Here is a 20,218-nt window from a genome sequence, read left to right on the forward strand (position 1 = left end):
ATTATATACAATAATTACAAACTAATTAACTATTGTTTTGTAGTACTTGTGTGTTTACGGTATCCCAGGCACGTTGCAAAGACCCTCTTTATTATGCCAAGCTACACAGTCGTTATCTCTATAGGGATATTAAACTGTAAATTCTCCGGTGCCACTCGCAAACAAACTCTAATTACATAAAACAAATAATTGCACTATTAAACAATTGTACTAAAACTTTATTAGATCTTTCTTTCTCATTTAACGCTACAATCGAGTCAACGACAAGCGACTCGCTTACTCGGAATTAATTAACACAGACTTCTTATGTAATTCGACCAAGATAGTCCGCGCGAAATGACGAATGATGATTTGCTAAATTAACTCTTCAAATACCGTACGAACGTATAATTAGTATTTATATAGTTTTTTTCAAAACAACGAGGACATTAAAAAAAATAGTCTCAGATGTCTTTTCATCAAACGTCGAAGAAATAATAAATCTCTAACCAGCAGAGCTTTGTCAAATAAAAAATATATAAATATGTTATGCATTTTTAATCTTTACTATTCGCTTAGTATTTGAAGCGTTAATCAAGTTTCACGACGAATCAACTGTATGATATAGATACTCCACATTGTGATAACGATATCTGTCGATATTTTAAAAACTACAAACTATCACACGAATACACATACGCATATATATATTGAAAAAAAATGTATTATATTTTAATAAATATTTGAATAGTACTAAATATTTATTGAGTGTAAACATATACGTATATATATATCCATTTGATACAAGAACGTTAAGTAGTATTTTTTATTGAGTAAATTATTTACTCTAAAGTTTAGTTAGTACTATTTAAATAAATATTTATTAAATTTAGTAAATTTTTTCAATATATATATATATGTATATATATGTTTATACAATAAATACATAATTTATATGTATATTTGTTGTCCAATACTTGAAAATATATACAAAGAATCGTATCGGCCTTGCACTACGATTATCGCCATCGCCAATGATATTTTTCAACAGTTCGGAATACCGATAACCATCGTTAACACAATACAGAGCTCCACTACAGAAAAGGAACATTGCGTATGGCTTCTGAACGCGCGTATGACGCACATTAATGGCTATTTCCAGTAGATTTCAACGTAGATTAACTTTAATCTCAGTTTGACTTACTTTTTATCTGCTTCTAGTTTCTACAAATTATGCCCGTTTCTACCACAATGTAGATTAACTTCAACTTCAATTCAACTTACTTCTTCATCCTTTTCCAATTCCTAGAACTAGAAAAAGTTAGTTGAACCGAGATTAACATTAAACTACATCAGCAGAAACGGGCATCGGAAAAAAAGAAAGGTGAAAAGTAGAACCGAGATTATAGTTAATCTACATTGACAGAAACAGACATTAGTGACGTCGAGACGACGTTGAGTTCGCCAGCGATATTTAATAAATGATCTCGAGATACCCCGACGCCGACGCGATGTAGAACAGTACGGGAAAGGAACATCTCGCGTGCGCGTTTCGAAACGGTGGTGAAGCGAGTCGAGCGGGGCGCGGGCCGCCATAAGTTGGCGGCCATAAGTAAGTCTTCCACGTAGGTCCGTCCGCGAGCGTCGATACAGCGGAGAGGCGAGGCGAAGCTATCGCGCAGCGCCGACAACGCAGCGTATTTACAAACACGGCCATGTAAGGCGAGTTCCAGCCTAATTGTGTTTACACACACGCACGCACGTACGTGCACGCACACTTTCCCGTCGCCGTCGTCCTGGGACAAACAAACTGGGACTCCCACGCGGTCGAGCGAAGGAAACGCATTTTCTTTTCGGGGATACCCCTTTTTATTATCTTCCTTCTTCAACGTGAATTCTTATCCACTTTCGAGACACTTTCCGTTCCCGAATCACAAAAGAAACGACCCTACCTAGAACCTCGTTCCTTACACCAAAAGAAGATAAAGGAAAGGACCGGGTCGAAAAAGACCGCGGGATAAAGCGGCATTGTTCACGACGAGAACGTAGGAACGTCCGTAAAAATTTTCCCCAAATGTCGCCGTCGGACGACTCACAGTTCCAGAGGGTCGTACATCGGCGGTAACGGCTCGTCCTCGGAATCGTAGAAGTACGGTTTCCTGCGGTATCCGCCACCGGATCGTCGCACGTCGTCGTCCTCGTCCACTTCCGAGCTCGAAAGTTCGTCGAGGTTCTGCAGCCTCTTGACTGCCTCCTTGATGAGGCCGCCTTCGCGCAGCAGTTCCTGAAGTACCTCGTACGGATCATCGTCCACCCTCCTCTCGCTCCTCTTCAGATGATTGTGATAATGGTGGTGATGGTGATGATGATGATGATGAGCAGCAGTCACGTGATGCTGTTGCTGCGACTGTTGTTGTTGTTGTTGCTGGCCGTTGGACCGCAGACCGCAGACCTCGCAGCCGGCGGCCGGATCCGCCCAGGAACGCGCCGGCACCCGGTACGGCGACGGTCGATTGTTCTTGCAGCTGATGCTGGACTTGGCCTTCAAACTGGACAGCCGTAGGTTCTCCTTGATCTGCGACACCAGCAGGTCGACGTCGCGCGTCAGAAACGCGTCCGCCTGCGCCGCGCCGTCCGGCATCACGCCGATCAGATACGTCGTCTCCTCGGCACTCGGCATCCTCGAGCTATCCGCCTCACGCTCTCGATGTTGACGCGCGAAACACGCAACACCAACTGCGACGTGTAGTAAATAAACAGACTGTGCAACGGGGATCCGACGATTTCTCTCGAAGCTCTATGTTTTTGTCCTCTCTCCTTCTAATGCCCGAGATTACTATCTCTCTTCGTGCCGACAATAGTTTTCCCTCTCTTTCCTTCTTTCGGTGTTTACCTGGGTCGACGGGGTCCCACACAACAATAAACAGCCCGAGGTAGGGAGAGAAGAGAGAGAACGCTGCACTATTCTTTCAGAAAGACCAAACTTCCTTTTCTCGTACCACAATACTCTCAGCGGGGACTTGAGAATTCCTCTTTCCACGAAGAAATACGGGCTGTCTTCCGATTAGCGACTCGCTCTCGTCTGAATCGCAGTTGTCGCCGAGACACGTCAACAATAACACACAGTGGCGATATGTGTGTGTATATATACAAAGCACGACGGAGTATCCGCGTACAGGCGCGTCCGTGCGTAATCGGACGGGTATGATTCACTGGGCAAATACGCGGGGCGGCGCGATATATCCTCTCCTCGCTCGCTTTCTCGAAACGTCGTCGGCGGAACGCGGCACGACGAGGAGTCGCGCGCGTCGAAGCGCGGCTGGCTGTTGAATGAACTGCCCCGCGCGCGAGTACGAGCGTGCGGCTAATCTACGCGCATAAACAAACGCACACCAGCGCACCGCGCAGCAGCAGCTGCACGTACACACGCACAGAGCTCTCCTCTCCACTACGCGCTACACAGCGCTACACCAGCCGCACATTGTTTTGCTTCCAGGCCGATCGAACGTACACAGTGTCTGCACTCGACTCTGTCTCTTTCTCTTTCTTACGCTCGCTCGCTCGCTCTCCGAGGATCAGTGCGGCGGGTTGCACAACGCGCGCATACGCTCGTTACACGCACCTACTCGGCTCCGATGAGGTAACGCACTGAGCGGGTGGGAGAGAAAGAGGAGGAACGGAACACGGTGAGAGCGAGTGATTATTTTGGCCCGACGGGAAGATGGTAATCTCGCGCGGCGATCCCGCTTTCGAATCGGATATACCAGACGGACGATTCCTTTTCTTCTATCTCTCTCGTGATTCTCTTCTATTTATAGTCTCCTACTTTTTTTTTTTTTAATCTGAGGTAGTCTCAATTCCACGGCTCGTTATTCCACTTGCGATCCACTTGTTACTCAATGACGCGACTCTCGCGGATTTTTTTAAAATACAGTCTCGTTTTAAATGTCAATTCAGACGTCAGTCGGAATTTATTTTCACCGTTCCGATTTCGAGGTAGTCTCGGTATATACTTTGCTATCTCCAGTCCTCAAGGGCCTCCCACACGTACAACTCGCTCTCCGCGAGAATCGCCGAATTGTCGGCGATCACTTTACGACGCGCGACGCGTTAGAAAACGTCCAGTGCGTCTGCTCCTTTGTTTACCTGGCGTGACTTCACCGCGCGACAACGTCGACGGGTCGACGGGGATCCCCGATCACTTGGCGCGCGGAGCGGAGCAGCGCCAGCGAGCACCAAGCGAGCACGGAGAGCGAAGAGCGAGCGGCCGCCCGTACGTCCGCCAACCATGAACCTTCTACTCTGTTATTATTGTTTTGGTCGGGCGGCGCATGCGAGCGCTCGCCGGCTCGTGTAAACAAACCGTTAACTCACGGGTGCCCGGCGAATCGATAATACTCCTCGCCTCGCCACTTCCCCGTTCCGTATTCTCTCTCTCACGCTTCCCTCCCTCCCGCCGCTCGCTAAGAAAGCAAGCACGGATCGCTGCCGATCGTAAAAACGCCTTTGTCACATACTCGAGGAATGCGACGATAAGGCACCTTCGAAACGGGCGTTTCATAATTCATAACCGTGGCGTTTGCTTATAAACCTTTTGCATTTGTATATTCGGACCTCTTTCGGAAGCGTGGCGATTTTTAACGAAATTTGAGACAAAGAGGGGGGTGGGGAGCGAAGAGAAGGACGAAAGGGCAACACGTCGATGAGGAAACGGGAGAGGAAGGGAGAAGGGCGGGAGGGAGGGGGGACATCGATGCGCGCGGATCAAGGTTACACTCGGGCACCTCCTCTACGTCATCCCTCATCGTGTTTATACGCGCGTGCGCTCAGCGCGCACGCACACACACGCTCGTCCTTGGGACGAATCATTCATTATCGCGTCACGTAATGCTCCGCGCGGATTATGTCCACGAAAACTCAGCGATCGGGTTTCCTCTAATAACTTAAAAGAATTAAAAAGGTCATGAGCGTATCCAAGATTTGACAGGAAGGGAGGGGGGCAAAAATTATGTTCACACAAAAAATTGATTACGATATTTATATTAAATCAACTTTCAAGGCTCTTCAGCGAACTTTATTATGAATAATGTACAAGCCACGAATTGGAAAATGAGTGTTCAATTTTTTATAGTAAATTTATGGTTTGTTTTTGTCAATATTTGATGGAGGGGGGAAGGGGGGAATGGAGAGAATGAGTAACTTGGTATTTTACCGAGTATATTTACCATGTACTGTGTTTTAATTATTTTGATTTTTAAAAAGTACAAAAATAAACTCGAAATACTGAATACCTCTTTTCCTGTCTCCCTATACAATTGGTTTGTAAATTGTTAATTTACTGATTCAGTTTACTTTCTATGGTATCTCTAAAGTGAAACTCATTCACTTTTTGTTTTGCTTCCTCATATCTCAATCTTAATGTATCGGGTTCTGCCAAAAATCTTTGCCATAAAATGTCCTTCTCGCGTTCTAGATTGGCGTCCATCCTCTGCAATACAGGAATTATTAGCAAATGTCATGTTTTCATGTACTATTGATATATTTGTAGCGCTATACCATTCGTTCTTTGAACTGATTCCTGATCTTTGTTATATCTCCTTGCACCTGTTGAACGATTGTGGACATTTCCTCGCACTTGGAGCTTATTTCATACAAAGTTGGCCTGAAGCTAATTGTCGGTCCATTTTGCGTCTCAGCTATGTAATCCTTGTTAATTTCATTCTCTCTAAACCCATAGAAATATACATTAAACATACTCATAGAAAAATAACGTATCATTGATACATAAAATTATTAATAGTACTTACAATTTTTGTAATTTGTTGATTTTATCATTTGGATATGTTTCCATCATTAATTTCTTCTTCTTCGCGTTGTCAGCTATTAAGTCATCGTATCTTTTCAACGCAGTAGAAAACGACTCATTCGATGTATCGTCACCAAGCATCATAGACATAAATATTTGATTAAACGCATTATACGTTTCCGGAGATTGCGTTACAAGTGCCGCATATTCGTCCTGTTCTTGTTGCATGACCTCCTACACATTTTATTATGTTTCTATGAGTATAAATTATTATTTTTATTAAAATAATACCGAATTGAGAGAGAAATGCATTGATACCAACACATCTTGCAGAAGAAAGCTTATATTCCGTAATAATATAATGACGAGCGTCAGCGATGAATTCGGCAACTTCGTGCAAGCGGCGAAATTGCATTTCCATTAATAAATACAGCAGATCCACGTGAACATGTCCGTGCTTTCCTGCGAGAGAATGTAAATTCTTGAGCTTCTCGAGACGGGCTTTCCTCCGTTCGACACGGGCAAGTGCATCGTTCTTCAAGATCTTTATAGTCTCCATTTCGGCATATTGCACTACTACTTCTGGTAACTGCTGATCTCGCAAAAGCTCAATATTCTGTTCCAAGATGTCTCTCTTTAAGGTTAACGTTTGCATTTTGTCGCTGTTTATAAACAAAATGTTATGATTTAATACATAAAACATTGTTTACTTTGTTCTATATTATCACCATAATTTACTATCGTCAGGCACTTTTAAAATTCCACCATTGTAGATATCCTGTACACATTGTAATATTGCCATGTAATAATCCTCTTGAACACTAGCATTAATCTCTTCTAATTTAGCATGGGTTAAGCTATACAAGAAATAAGAAAAAATACGATTATATTACTTAATACATTTTTCAAAAAGATAATTGCCTACTTTACTCACTTTTTTTTACACATATGTAACTCGAGCATCCTTTCATCCATCTGTTTGTCCCTACTATCATTTATTAGAGATCCGTAATCTGAATCCTCTTCTTGTTCTTCTTTGTTAGCACTAGCTCCAAATTGCTTCTTTATATGAATACCCAGATAATGATTGTAGAGTTCTATTTGTTTACTAAACAAGTGGATGGGCATTTGTGACCATAACACCGCGCTACCTTGCTGAAAAAGAAAATAATAAATAAATCATATAACTCGTAAAATTAATTATACAAAGTTTAAGATACTTACATTCTTAGCAGCATTGGCATACACATTTAAAAGATTCTCGATATCTTTTGAAAACTGACAAGTTTCTTTATCAAATTTCTTCAAAATGACACTGCAATCGTCATATGCTTTTTCTGTTTCAATCTGCTCTTTATTGAGCATAGTTTCTGCTTCTTCAATGTCATCATCTAGTTTATTCTGGACTTCTCTACAACAGTCATTTCTCTAAATTATTATCACTATTACATAAGTACTTCAAAGGAGAGGAAACATAACTTTATAAAAGTTCTTACTTTAGAGTTTTTATACTATGTCTTAATGACTGAAGATACTTTTCATCTTCACTGCAACTTTCCTTCAACGCTTCGTATTCCACAAATAGATCCTCTCGACATGTATCATCTGTGTCGACAAGTTTTAACAAGTTTGGGCAATCTTTAGTGGCTTCCTCCAATGCAGCGTCCAATGCTTCACCCTCCAATATTTCGCCAGCATCTTCCAGTGCATTTTTTCTGTAAAAAAAGAAAAAAATTGTTAAAAATTTAGTCCCAGTTAACTGTGGTTTGTAAAAGAGGTGTCATACAATTTTATCTCCTCATTGGAGAGAATATTGGCACTGCTCACGTTCTTGCAGAACCACTCCAGAAAAGGCTGCGAGCTCGGATCGTCGCATATTTTGCTCAAAATCTCAGGTGTGATTCCCGATGATAGATCTGAACGTAATCCGCGAAGCTTGTCGTAGAGTAATAAACTGGTGACTCTCATCTTCCTTTATATCGCGCTTTCTCTTCTCTCAATACGCCGTTTCAGTTTCCACAAAAATTTCCAGTCATATCTCACATCACACAGTGATAAAACAGTTCATCGCATAACACGCTATTTCAACTTTCAACAATACTGTCCTTGATTTGATACAATTTGACGTCCGTTTGAATTTTGTATCAGAGATGTGGCCGGTAGCAGCATTTGATAAAATGAAGCTGTTAAACATAATTTGCGCCATCTTTTTAAATTTTTTATAATTAACGTTTATAAATATTAAAGATCAATAAAATCACCCGCTAATATATCGACCATCGATAAAATCATGAGTAACTTTATCGCTCTTATATTATTGGTCGCGTTCAACAGACTCAACTGTTGTGGAGTGGATCCGTGAGCGCTTGCTGCTATTGGATGATCTAGAAGAATACACCAATAACAGCGAATGCTTACGGATCTACTCCACAACAGTTGAGTCTGCTGAACGCGACCATTGTAGAAATTTGACATTAAAAAAATTTATTAAAATAAATTAACATTAATAAAATATCAAAACATATAATCAAATAAGAAGAATTACAAATATCTCAAATACTTTAGATGTCAAATCAGAATATAAATATGTCTGAAATTTTAAAATAACATCAGAATAATTTATTCCTGTACGTGATGAGAAATATTAATTATTTTTTAATTAAATCTCTTTGCAAATATTTGAGTAATCAAATATAATTACTAATATATATTTAATAATATAATTCAATCGTTTAGAATTATATGTCAATATAGATGAGAATTTATTATATCCTAAGTTTTTTATTATAAATATATAACATTGTGTAAAAAATGCAATTAGGATTGTTATTACACGAAAATTCTAAAAATGATTTTTTTCCATATCACGAAAGTAATTATAGCGAAGGCACAACAGTTATGTCAAGTCCATTATAAAAATACAATATTGAATTATAATTTAATACTAACGGCAATAGAGAAAATTATGCCATTCCATGTATCAGATGGCGCGAAAGCACACAGCAATTACAACAGAACAGGGTTAATTGCGGCAAAGACTAATGTTCCTTTTTTTTTGAAGAATAAAACACTATGTTCCTTTTAAATGCTACAAATGTTTTAAATAGTATTATAAAAAAACATGTTAAGAACATTGATTAGAAATATATATTAAACTGTTCAAAACATGTTTTTACCAGCCCTACGAAGTGATGCAGCGTATCGTAATGCTCGAAATGTCATTTGGTGTGTGGACGGAGCAGGACAGAGTGTGGTGTAGTGAGTAGTGAGCAGTAGTGAGTGGGCAAGAAAGTGAGAGTCAGAGAGGGAGAGAAAGAGGGACGAACGATTTGGAGGTATTTTGCGATCGGTTTTCGAGTTGGGTGAGAAAAATCCTTCTGAACTCGAGGTAGCCACGATGGATCGCGAACTGGTCGACAAATTCATCGAGGTGACGGGTAAGTTACATTTTGTCTGTAAGTTAGCGCGAGAATTATCGTTCAGGTTAAATAACGCGAGCATAACCAGTTAGCGTCGCGAATATAAACACACATTTTTTTCTTCAAATTCGAGTGAATCGCGACGAAGCCGCAAATATAAATACTAGGAACGATATCCCGGACGTGGACGATGTGCTGGACGTTCAGTTTGTGTCTTCCATTTAGGCGAGAGTGAGGCGACCGCTCGGCAGTACCTGACGTTGGCCGATGGAAACGTGGAGATGGCGATTAGCTTGATGTTCGAGGGTGGCAGACCACCGGAGACCGAGAACGCGAATCCTGAACCACCTGTGAGAGCTCCGATACTTCCCACGCGCGAGATCCTGGTACCCTCAGATCCTATGTGTTCATTGCCACAGTTGTCGAATAATGTTTTTGATAGATTCAGAGATTTTGCGGTGGAAACCCGTAAGTATTAACGTATATAACATAAAAATTAGAGTATCTATATATATAATCCATGATACATAATATATTTGTTAGATATATGTATATAATATATAATACATATTAGATAATTAATATAGAACGGCAAGAAGAAGAGATGACTCGCCGAGTAACCGGCGGTGCAAAGCAATTATCTCAGAAGAAATCAAAACGGTTGGAAGATCTGTTCCGACCACCATGTGATATTCTTTTTTTGGGCTCCTTCATGGAAGCACGGGACCATGCGAAAACTTTAAATCGTTGGCTGCTTGTCAATGTTCAGAATCCACAAGAATTTAGTTGTCAGGTTCTCAATAGGGATGTTTGGCCCAATGAGCATATCCAAGAAATTGTGAAGGATCACTTTATCTTGTGGCAAGTATGTCATACCAGAATATCATGCCACTTTTTATGTATTAAACCAAATGTACTAATTTTTAATAAATATTTGTTTAAATAGTTTTTGCTAAATATTTACTAAATTTAATATTTATTTGGTACAAGAATTGTTAATTTGATTTATTGGTAAATGTTAATAACAGGTAAATATTACTATTTAAACAAATATTTATTAAAATTTAGTAAATTTTTTTTGGTGTGGTTCATATTCTGATTTTGAGCTACATTTGTTACTTTCAATTAGGTCTTATCTACTACTTCGGATGGAAAACGTTATATAGACTTTTACAATGTGATGGCATATCCTTATCTGGCGATTGTAGATCCTAGAACAGGAGAATGCATGAAAGCTTACAATAACATTACTGTTGATAGCCTGATCTCTGATTTAAATGATGTACTGAGCACACACCCATCTCCAGAAAGTGCTACGTATGTTTCATCCGACTCTAAAGATTGGAATAATTTTCCTATAACACCTCCAAAACGAAATACTGTAGCTGATCAGATAAAGAATGTTAGTATATCAATTTTATAATTCTTTTTCTCTTTTTATAACTGATTTTTTATTGTAATATGCGCTTTTTCAGGATTGTGGACCTAGTAGCAAAACTTCTAGACTTTTATCAGAAAAAGTTACGTATTTTGGTTAGTATCTTTAAAATTGAGAGAACTAATTTTATAAAATTATGTATACATTTATTTATTTTACTAAATAAACATATACCATTTTACTTATTGTTAGTTTTTTTAAATATTTGTGTTATGTACACACAGGAAACGAGAATGTAGCATCTGACAACATTACAAGTTCGAGTGTTCCAAATTTGAATGCTCCAAGTAGCAGCAATACTGCTTTTAATAAAAAGAGGAAATTGAATGAATGTACGACTAAGCAGCAAAAAGATGAAAAATTAAAATCAGATACAACTAAATCTGAAACAGGTAAATATGACATCTTGTAATGTTTTTGATGTATCCTTTATTTCTCACCTATAAAATAATTTTTTAATTCAGGCGACGAACCTTTTCTACGGCTCTGTCTACGATTGCCTAATGGTGCAAAGGTAACGATATCAATGTGTGCAACGGATACCATAGAAGTATGTATTCAGATCTCTTTCTAAGATTGCACGATTGTATATGTGTGTAAAAGAAAAGTATAATATAATTGCACATTTTGTAGGACTTTTTGATTAAAATGGAGGAATTGGGTTTTCCACCAACAGAGCATACATTTTTGGTGCCATTCCCGAAAACAAATGTTGGTGCATTATCCGCAAATACTCGTCTGCTAGATACAATCTTGTTTCCAACGAACACAGTATTCATATCGAAGATATAGTAATTTTCTCTGAATAAGTAATAATTGCTTCCACATTACATTTCCTTAGTTACATTTTCTTCATTATATTATGATAATTGAGACATTCATTGAAAATTTTGTCACTGTTATTATTACATTACTATACGAAAGTTTGTAAAAATTGTATAGTTGAAACTTTAGAGTTTGATCTCTGTTTCTTAAAATTAATATATCAATTATTCATATCTCGTGTTTATTTAAGTACGTCTTGAGACGTTCTCATTTAAAGATACATTTTTTCATGTAAGGCAAATGATAAAGGCACTGCCATTCGGTGTTCATGTCATACAAAAATGCGTTCATTAATCTTTTTATCTTAAATTAGAAGTTAAGATTGTCGCAACTTATAAGAGAAAACAGTTGCATTCGTAGTTACTGCCGAAGTATCGAATAATATTACTTTTTAGTTTTATTATTACCATTTCCGGATAATCTTGTAAGTGCCGTCCATAATGCATACAACCATCACAGTACATTCTTTGGAATATTTCGAAGTGGCACATACAACAAATTGTTATATCTTGGCAGTCATTTTATACTGCATTATTACTTGATATAATGGAACATTTGAAGCATTCTTTATGAAACTTTTATCAATGTGATTGAAGATACAGGACAAGTAAGATTCCATAATACAATATATATCACAGTTATAATGAAAAAAATGAGATAATGAAAACATTTATGTACATCACAATACAAGGTATATCAATGTATCATCTTTTCATTAAGATAATCAGTTCAAGTTACAACTGCCGATATAGTTAAGATAGACGTAGACCAGGATAGTTTAAAGATATGAATTATAATTGTCAATAGAATATACTGCATAGAATATTATGCATTGATTACAGGTACCCGCATGTCATCTGTATTTTTACTTATTTCTTAGTATATAGTGTCATAATTCTGTAATATACATGGTAGAAAATATTTCTCCTATTAAGTGTGTACTTATATTAAATATATCATTTAATTCAATCATATTAATGTCATATATATCCTGCACCACTTTTTAATATAAAAGTCTAGTTTTTTTAAGCTTGTCAGCAATTATAACGTTACTTGAACTTTTAGTTTCGTATATTCCCTTTAATAAATAATCCTAGTTATATATATTATAACGATAGGGATATTGATTCACATACATATATAACAAAACATGTATTATATATACATGGTCTGATAATAAAGTTCTCGTATATGGCAATAAAAAGAACAGATCTCAGATAACAAAAAGTTGTTTTCTTTCAAAATAGTCTCCAATGACACATCAAAGCAAAGTCCGTAGTTGCTGTTTAGAGCACTTGTCATATTCTTCTGAACATCCCTGACATCTTAAAAAAGTTTATTTTTTATGATGTTTCTGAGAACAGCATGAAATTCGAAAAAGTTAATAAGACGAGTGACTAATTTTAACAATTCTTTTTTTGACCAAAAACAAAAATTCTTTTATCTACAGGAACATTGTCACAACTTTCTTGGTAAACATTTTTAAGACGTTGAAGATATTTAGAAGAATGTGACGAGTGTTCTGAATAGCATTCTAACTATATATTTTTAAAAAAGTTTTGAGGCTTTGTATCGAAGATACATTTGTAAAGTATATTAATGTTATGAGTAACTACTTTGAAAGTTATATAAAATATAACACTTTGTTATTTAAGATGTGTGTTTTTTTATTAGTATTATAATCCGGAAATTTTATTGTCAGACCATGTATGTATAGGATATTATAACAGTAAATAATTCTGCAATACAGGATGATAGAAGGATTCATTAAAATACCAAAAATTAGAATGAAAATGATATAATATATAACAAAGTTTTGTGAAAACAATTTGTCATGTGCGTATGGTTTACATATGTTATTTATATAATATATACATATATATACAAATTAATTCAAAATATAGTTTGTTTATAAATGTTATATGGATAAAGCTTCAGTCACATTTTGATTTTTAAATATTGATATTATATATAATATATATTAAATTGTATATTTGTTATATGGTGGACACTATCTGAGTATATGGTATTCAAAAAATATATTCCCATTCAAAAAATATTCCCATTAAAATAGTCCTATGAATCACAAGAGAAAGTGTAACACAATTATTATAAATATGTAAGTTCAATAATTTTTTGGTATTGTAAAAAAATATTTGGTATTATAATTCGTTATTGGTTATACTGAACAACTATATAATTTTGTATCTAAAAAAAATCACATAGCACTAGTCTGTTTCCAATTACAGGAATTTGCTAAATTTATGTTCTAAAAATGCTACAAGATTTACTACGATAACGTCGTGTGGAACACTGTAGTCCAATTAAAACAGCAGTGGCAGCAAACATTAATGGTTATCGACATTAATTTTTGTCAATTCGATATTGAAACTTGATGCACAAAGCGGGATATTAGTGAGGCGGTTGCATGAGTGCTGTCTGTGCACGTAAAGTCATACCAGTCACATCTTCTGTATAGTGGAATGAGAAAAAAATAAAAGAATATTAGATATAATAATATAAATCATATAGATTCTACATAATAGCATTAAATAAACGATAGATAAACAATGAGCTTGAAATTAATATAAGCTGATAATTAAACTTAAAAAAAATTAAGTTATTGGCAAAATTCAAGATTAACAAATAAATTCAACAAAGACTAATGCCCAATTTCTTCACCTCTGGATAACTTTATTCAAGAGATATCTCCCAGAATACAATGGAGATATCTCCTGGATAAGGTTATCTACAACTTATTTGGAAGTAAAGAAAATGGGCATAAAATAAATAATACAGTAGAACGTCGAGAGAAATGATATATTGTTAGTACATAAGCAGCTTTTGAAATACTTGTGAAGAACGTGTGATATCAATTCTGGAGATAACACATGCTACTTTTCCTTTAAAAAATATGGAAGATAATTCAAGTATTTTTATTCGTACATATGTTTCAGTACATTATATAACGATAGATTTTCATGAAACAGATTTTATATTCAATCAACACAATAATATGTTTAATGTCAATATATTTTATCTACACTACAAAATGTTCTTAATGTATATATTTTTAGTAGTAAACATATATATTCGAAGACAATACTCTTGAGTATATTATACATTATATGTATATACATATACAGTGGGTAAAAAGAATCATTAATTAGAGAAAATGCTGTCCAAAAATATTAAATACTATCAATATTAATAAATAATAACTTCGTTACTTTCATCGATATCAGCAAATATATAGAGATTTCATTAAATATTAACAGTATATAAGCATTTAAAACATAACACGTACGTATTAAGTATTATTTAGCGACTAGTTTAGAAAATATAATTTCACCAATAACAATGTCTTCATTTTATTTTTGAAATTATTTTTGAAGAATTAGAATTTTTTTTTTTTTGTATTGTCTATATCCGAGAGAGAAGGTATAGTAATATTGAAAATAAATATATATATATATATGACTGCATCCATGAGCTTATCTGAAGCAGATTTAAAAATAGCTCCATAGTAAACGGATTGGTACTGTGTATAGATGTAGTAAGATTGTTAATAAGATTGCAAAGCATTTCCACTCGAGCTATCCTAAGAACTCAAACATAAAGAGCTACAGAAATTTATGAAAATAATTCTTCTTCCATACCCAGATGTTTCAGAAATACACCCATCGGCGTACGTTTCAAACCAATGCCCTCAATTTTATTGGCAATCCTGTTTTTGATATTCCTCAATCTGAACGAGGCATGTACAAATGTTACTGAAAAATAGAGATATAACTATTGTAATAAAAATCAATGTGATCTTTATTGCTCAAGAAATAAAATCAAAATTAATAACGATATGAAATATGTCAAATGTCACACTTACCGCAGACAGGTAACAGAATGCCCAGAAAGAAAACTAAAAGAGATCCCAGAGTATATGTTATGAAACATCCAGCGAATATTATAAAGAATATTCCAACAACAGGATATTGCCTTTTGAAGTGATGTATTGTACTTCCTTCCATGGATACGTAAGCGAACGTACCCAAAATTGCCATCATTGCTAGCATACCAACCAGCATTTTAACAGGATGGATCAATCTATAAGAATTTATCATAAATAAATCATCAAGTATGAAACAATATACAAAAAGTACAGTATAAAGCATTCGCACAAGAATTTTCGAAAAGTTGATAATATTATATGTTAATTCAATTCAAATTCAAACTATCTCATTCAAGACTCCACAAAAGCTTTCACATATATGTATCTAAATTCTAAAACATGGCAAAAGTCGGAAGCCTCAAAATCTTTCTCAGGAAAGACTTGTAATCAAAAAAGTTCAAGAACCATTATATGTCAACTCAAAATAACACTCAGGTCCATTTTAACCTTTATAGATTAACTATAATCTTGCTTTAATTTTTTTTCTAATTCTTGAAACTAGAAAAACATAAAAAGTGAGTTAAACCGAGCTCAAGTTAATCTACATAGAAACGAGCATCAATAATATACAGTCGAAAATCACTCACCCGACAATGAGGAAAATAACGATGGATGTAAACAAGTAATTAGTCTGATAGTACAGGAGATTGTTGACCACTCGATTGCCCCACTTCTCCAGATCCTTGAGATTCGGTAGCTGAAAGCGTGCGGACTCCAGCAGAAAGTCGTCCAGGCTGCGCAGCGGCGGCAGCTCCAGGTCGTTGCTCACCAGCTTCGTCTTGTCCATCGTGGCGTCGAACTGTTCTCAACGATATCGCACTGTTAGAATCAGCCGGTCTTCCCTCTAGATCGTTCTGCCGTCGACCGGTATTTTTGGATGATGACGAGTCCGGCGACGAATGTCATGCGATGCCGACGACGTGGATTGTCGTCGGTCAGGAACGATTAATTGGAGCGATCGCTTATTGTCGGAGCAGCGCGAATCAGCTCAAAGAGGCAAGTCGCTTCGTGTACAAATAATAAATATAGACGCTAACAAATCGTCCTCGATCGTCGTCAAAATGCATCCACGACTACGTATTACGTTTCTCGGGGCGCTCTTGACAGGTAGGACATCAGATGTTCGATATCAAAATCTTTAGTCAAGGCAGGAAGGTGTATTATCGAGTGGGAGGATGACGTGCTTTCCCGCGACATTCGAAACAAAGACATTGGTAGACTTACATCACATTTTACTTTACATTAAAGTCTGTGAATAAATTGATTGAATAAATACTTCAAATATGAATAATAAGATGCATAAAAATAGACGGAAAAAAATTTATGATAATGAAATATGTAAAATAAATATAAATATATGAATGAAGGAATATGTGTGAATCTTTTGCTGATTATGCGATATATCATTGTTTAATAAATGCGAATTATTATGCACAATATAAATTTATTACAACACATCTAAGAACCATATTTTTATTACATTCTTTATTATGATTGAGTACAATCTCCATTCTTATTGTGTATGCTCGTCATTGTTTTCGCAACGTAATTGACAGTTATTATAATTCTGCTGTAATCGATCTGTTTTACTAAAATAAATACAATGAATAATTTTTTATGTATATGCATTTTTATAATTTAAATTAAACGCTATTGCAAATATATTCCCAGGTAGCAAGCTACGTCGTTTTGACATTATTTTGACGTCAAATGACGTCTTTTTGGGACGTCGTTTGTATGAAATAGTATGACGTGATATTGTTTCGTTAATTATAATATGCCGGATTAGTAACGGAATATTGAAGAACTTTCGTCGGTATTTTTGATATTGATGTGTGCAAATGAATATTTCAACATTAGAACATTTGCATGCACTGGATACCATGATTTTGAGGCCTGTCATAAATAAGTGGAAAGTCCTTGGTTCTTTTGCAAGTTGTACAGGTGACTCGCTCCAACCCCTGACTTTCGTGCTTTCTGAAAATATGTGAAAGAATAATAATCAAGGAAAAATCAATTAATAGTACTTGTCTTGATTTTGATAAGCATTCAACCGTCGCTTTATGTAATATTTTTTGACGATTCTGCGAATAGCTTACCTGACCATGATGCAATCGTAGCCTAAACATTCCCCACATCTGTAAAATTGCTTTATTGGAGTCCTTTTATGTATGTTAAGAAAACTGTAAGGGAAACCAGGGAAATCATGGTAACCAGAGAAACATCTTCCGTTTTCCATCTTTAATCTAAAACGTACACGCCTGTCTATTAATCGATCTCAAAATTAAAATCTAAGGAAATGTTGCTTCATCAATTAATCAGCGATTAATTAGATCTTTATGACATGTAATAATATAAATACAACTTAATTATTTAACACACGATTGTTGCAAGGTGAGTACTATAATTAATTCTTGTTTTACGATCCCTCAACAAGGCTCCTGAAACTCCTGAACTCCTGAGTACTCAGCCAGCGACACAGTATCAGACGGCGGCCTGGGGATCGATTCTATATCTTGAAACGAGATAAAAATTACAAAAGTGAGCGAATACTGATAATTTCATTGGTCAACACCTAGTAAACTTGCTCGCTTTTGTAATTTTCACCTTGTTTGAAGATACAGAATCGACCCCCTGACGAAACTTAGCCACACACACACAAGCACGAGCCAATGGGTGCTTTCCATTTGATAACACAGTCGACACAAGTGTCGTTCTATCCTTCTTGACATTCAGAGAATGACAAAGATAGAACGATATTTGTATCGACTTGTGTTATCGAATGGAAAGCACTCCATGTACATGTGCTCTCAGCGCGTCGGAAACGAGCACATGTGCATGAGCTCGTGCTTGCGTGTGTGTTACAGCACCTCGCCATGATAAATGGCTGAACTTACAAGGCGTAGAAAAATGACGAAATTTATGTTGCATGCCATTTCATTATTATTTGCTTAATTGTGAAAATATCATTTGTCTCGTACTTATCAAAGTCGTAATTATCAATGAAAACTAAAGTTATCCTGGAATTTTATATGTAAAAGCGTATATTTTACTCGTTTCAACAGCTATTAGATGGTTGGACCACGTATTTCTGCCCGAATATAGGCTCACTTTACGTGTCTTTTACAACCATTTACTGTTTGTCAAGGAAGAAAAGGACAGTTTTCATCGATTTTTACAAGTGTTTTAAAGCTCGTCATTTTGTTTCATCCAAATTGTCTTTACAATTAAATGGTATGCAACATGTATCAACATGTATTTCTCGCTTCTGACGTCACAATTCCAACGTTGCTGTCGCAACTACTCAGGAGCAAGATTGAATAATTTACAGCTTATTGTAGATTATTGTAGAAGGCTTATTGTAGAAGGCCTATTATGCCTGTTTCTACCAATGCAGTTTAACTTTAATCTCGGTTCAACTAATTCTTCATCTTTTTCTAGTTTTAAAAATAAGAAAAAGGTGAAGAGTAAGTTGAACCGAGATTAAAGTTAATCTACATTGGTAGAAACGGGCATTAACCAGCCTCAACCAAGTCGTTCAAGTTGGCTGTTAGCCAACTTCACCGATTATGACTTATGCCCAATTTCTTCACTTTTAGATAAGTTGCGGATAACCTTATCCAGGAGATATCTCCATTGTATTCGATGAGATATCTCTTGGATAAAGTTATCTAGAGGTGAAGAAATTGGGCATTAAGATCGCTTAGAACTTCTGACTTGCGGCTTATTGTAGAAGGCCCATAATACGCATGTCTAATACGTATACGTATAGTACGTATAATATATATTATTATACGATATAAAAACCGTGTATAACACGTTATGTTTAGTACATCCCAACCCTGTTCAGCAGTGGAATTCTGTAACTCGTTATGCGATCGTTATGTGCTCATAACGACAATCGCGCAAATATTTTATATGGTAAAAAAGCTGCGCAACTGTCGTTACGAACTCATAACGACTGCGTAACGAGTTACAGAATTCCACTGCAGGAGCCTTAATAGTAATGAATACAAAGAAATTGTAAAGAAAAATAGTGGGAAATTAATTCTCATCGAGATTACGAAAAATAATTGAATAACTGTTGCAATTTTTCTTATTAGTTCAACAAGTACTTATACGATTGTCGACAGAGAATATTTGTATAATTTATCGAGTTGGCCAAAAAATACTATACATAGTTATATAAAAATTTACATTACGTTAAAAATTATTAAATCTTTTTTAATAAAAAGTAGAAAAATACCGAATTGCTTTGAATTATTCTGTGCTCTTCCTGCGAAAGACTTCTGTTCGTAACGGCTGACAAAGACTTAACTGACTGGCACTGACTGGTAACGCTCAGTAGCGCGATTCTCTAAACGTCTTAAGCCTACGGCACACGATGCTTGTTTTCCTATTGAATTGCTAGCTGGACTAGAATCTTATCATCGTATTGGCTGTGATACTGGGCACTGACAGCACCGCAGCCAATACGGTGGCAAGATTCTAATTCAGCTAGCAATCTAGCAGGAAAATAAGCATCGTGTGCCACTAGCTTTAGCCGATATTTCATTCGTGCATTTTCGTCGTAGGACAAATTTTTTCAAACCTGTTGATTGATTATAGGATAGAGAGATCCGAGGACCTCTCTCTTTCTCTCTGTCCTACATACAAATGAAATATCACCCTTATCGATGATTGTCGCTATCATTAACTAACGACAGCCATTGGCAGGACAATCCTAGACAAAAAAGCGTGGTTTTCATTGGCTGTCCCTAGTTAACGATAGCGACAATTGTCGATAAAACGTTTAGAGAATCCCC

At 36.3% G+C, this 20,218-nt stretch overlaps 4 protein-coding genes across 4 annotated transcripts; 1 reads left to right on the forward strand and 3 right to left on the reverse strand.

Moving 5' to 3' along the window:
• Positions 1-952: 952 nt before the first annotated feature.
• LOC108765143 (GSK-3-binding protein) lies at positions 953-4,257 on the reverse strand. The gene has a single exon (XM_018513726.1). It carries the CDS (start codon positions 2,657-2,659, stop codon positions 2,072-2,074), a length of 588 nt encoding a protein of 195 aa, XP_018369228.1. The 5' UTR covers positions 2,660-4,257; the 3' UTR covers positions 953-2,071.
• An 869-nt stretch (positions 4,258-5,126) lies between these two features.
• On the reverse strand, positions 5,127-7,753 carry LOC108765015 (HAUS augmin-like complex subunit 3). The gene is made up of 9 exons (XM_018513472.1): positions 7,572-7,753; positions 7,282-7,500; positions 7,010-7,196; positions 6,720-6,940; positions 6,514-6,642; positions 6,108-6,447; positions 5,787-6,019; positions 5,536-5,704; positions 5,127-5,467 (listed from the first exon to the last, which is right to left on the reverse strand). Exons 1-9 carry the CDS (start codon positions 7,751-7,753, stop codon positions 5,315-5,317), a joined length of 1,833 nt encoding a protein of 610 aa, XP_018368974.1. The 3' UTR covers positions 5,127-5,314.
• Positions 7,754-8,992: 1,239 nt separating this feature from the next.
• LOC108765022 (UBX domain-containing protein 7) lies at positions 8,993-11,510 on the forward strand. Its single transcript, XM_018513481.1, has 8 exons — positions 8,993-9,222; positions 9,430-9,672; positions 9,792-10,069; positions 10,334-10,606; positions 10,680-10,737; positions 10,867-11,034; positions 11,107-11,192; positions 11,276-11,510. Exons 1-8 carry the CDS (start codon positions 9,183-9,185, stop codon positions 11,432-11,434), a joined length of 1,305 nt encoding a protein of 434 aa, XP_018368983.1. The 5' UTR covers positions 8,993-9,182; the 3' UTR covers positions 11,435-11,510.
• Positions 11,511-13,589: 2,079 nt separating this feature from the next.
• On the reverse strand, positions 13,590-16,720 carry Jwa (PRA1 family protein Jwa). The gene is made up of 4 exons (XM_018513456.1): positions 16,001-16,720; positions 15,351-15,568; positions 15,127-15,240; positions 13,590-13,938 (listed from the first exon to the last, which is right to left on the reverse strand). The coding sequence occupies exons 1-4, from the start codon at positions 16,198-16,200 to the stop codon at positions 13,880-13,882; spliced, it is 591 nt and encodes a 196-aa protein (XP_018368958.1). The 5' UTR covers positions 16,201-16,720; the 3' UTR covers positions 13,590-13,879.
• Between the last annotated feature and the right edge of the window lie 3,498 nt (positions 16,721-20,218).

The sequence above is a fragment of the Trachymyrmex cornetzi genome, unplaced genomic scaffold (assembly GCF_001594075.2).
Source record: "Trachymyrmex cornetzi isolate Tcor2-1 unplaced genomic scaffold, Tcor1.1 scaffold47, whole genome shotgun sequence".
In the NCBI taxonomy this organism is placed as follows: domain Eukaryota; kingdom Metazoa; phylum Arthropoda; class Insecta; order Hymenoptera; family Formicidae; genus Trachymyrmex; species Trachymyrmex cornetzi.

What these genes read in the sequence shown, in the direction of transcription:
- LOC108765143 (XM_018513726.1), bottom strand. Translation starts at nt 2,659, where the DNA reads ATGCCGAGTGCCGAGGAGACGACGTATCTGATCGGCGTGATGCCGGAC.
- Jwa (XM_018513456.1), bottom strand. Translation starts at nt 16,200, where the DNA reads ATGGACAAGACGAAGCTGGTGAGCAACGACCTGGAGCTGCCGCCGCTG. An exon ending in GTTATTTTCCTCATTGTCGG is followed by an intron (nt 15,569 to 16,000) that starts GTGAGTGATTTT and finishes AAATTCTTATAG; the next exon opens with ATTGATCCATCCTGTTAAAA. An exon ending in TGTATTTCTGAAACATCTGG is followed by an intron (nt 13,939 to 15,126) that starts GTATGGAAGAAG and finishes TCCACTATACAG; the next exon opens with AAGATGTGACTGGTATGACT.
- LOC108765015 (XM_018513472.1), bottom strand. Translation starts at nt 7,753, where the DNA reads ATGAGAGTCACCAGTTTATTACTCTACGACAAGCTTCGCGGATTACGT. An exon ending in AGCTTTCTTCTGCAAGATGT is followed by an intron (nt 6,020 to 6,107) that starts GTTGGTATCAAT and finishes TAAAATGTGTAG; the next exon opens with GAGGTCATGCAACAAGAACA. An exon ending in ATCAGTTCAAAGAACGAATG is followed by an intron (nt 5,468 to 5,535) that starts GTATAGCGCTAC and finishes CCTGTATTGCAG; the next exon opens with AGGATGGACGCCAATCTAGA.
- LOC108765022 (XM_018513481.1), top strand. Translation starts at nt 9,183, where the DNA reads ATGGATCGCGAACTGGTCGACAAATTCATCGAGGTGACGG. An exon ending in CAAATTCATCGAGGTGACGG is followed by an intron (nt 9,223 to 9,429) that starts GTAAGTTACATT and finishes TCTTCCATTTAG; the next exon opens with GCGAGAGTGAGGCGACCGCT. An exon ending in ATCACTTTATCTTGTGGCAA is followed by an intron (nt 10,070 to 10,333) that starts GTATGTCATACC and finishes ACTTTCAATTAG; the next exon opens with GTCTTATCTACTACTTCGGA.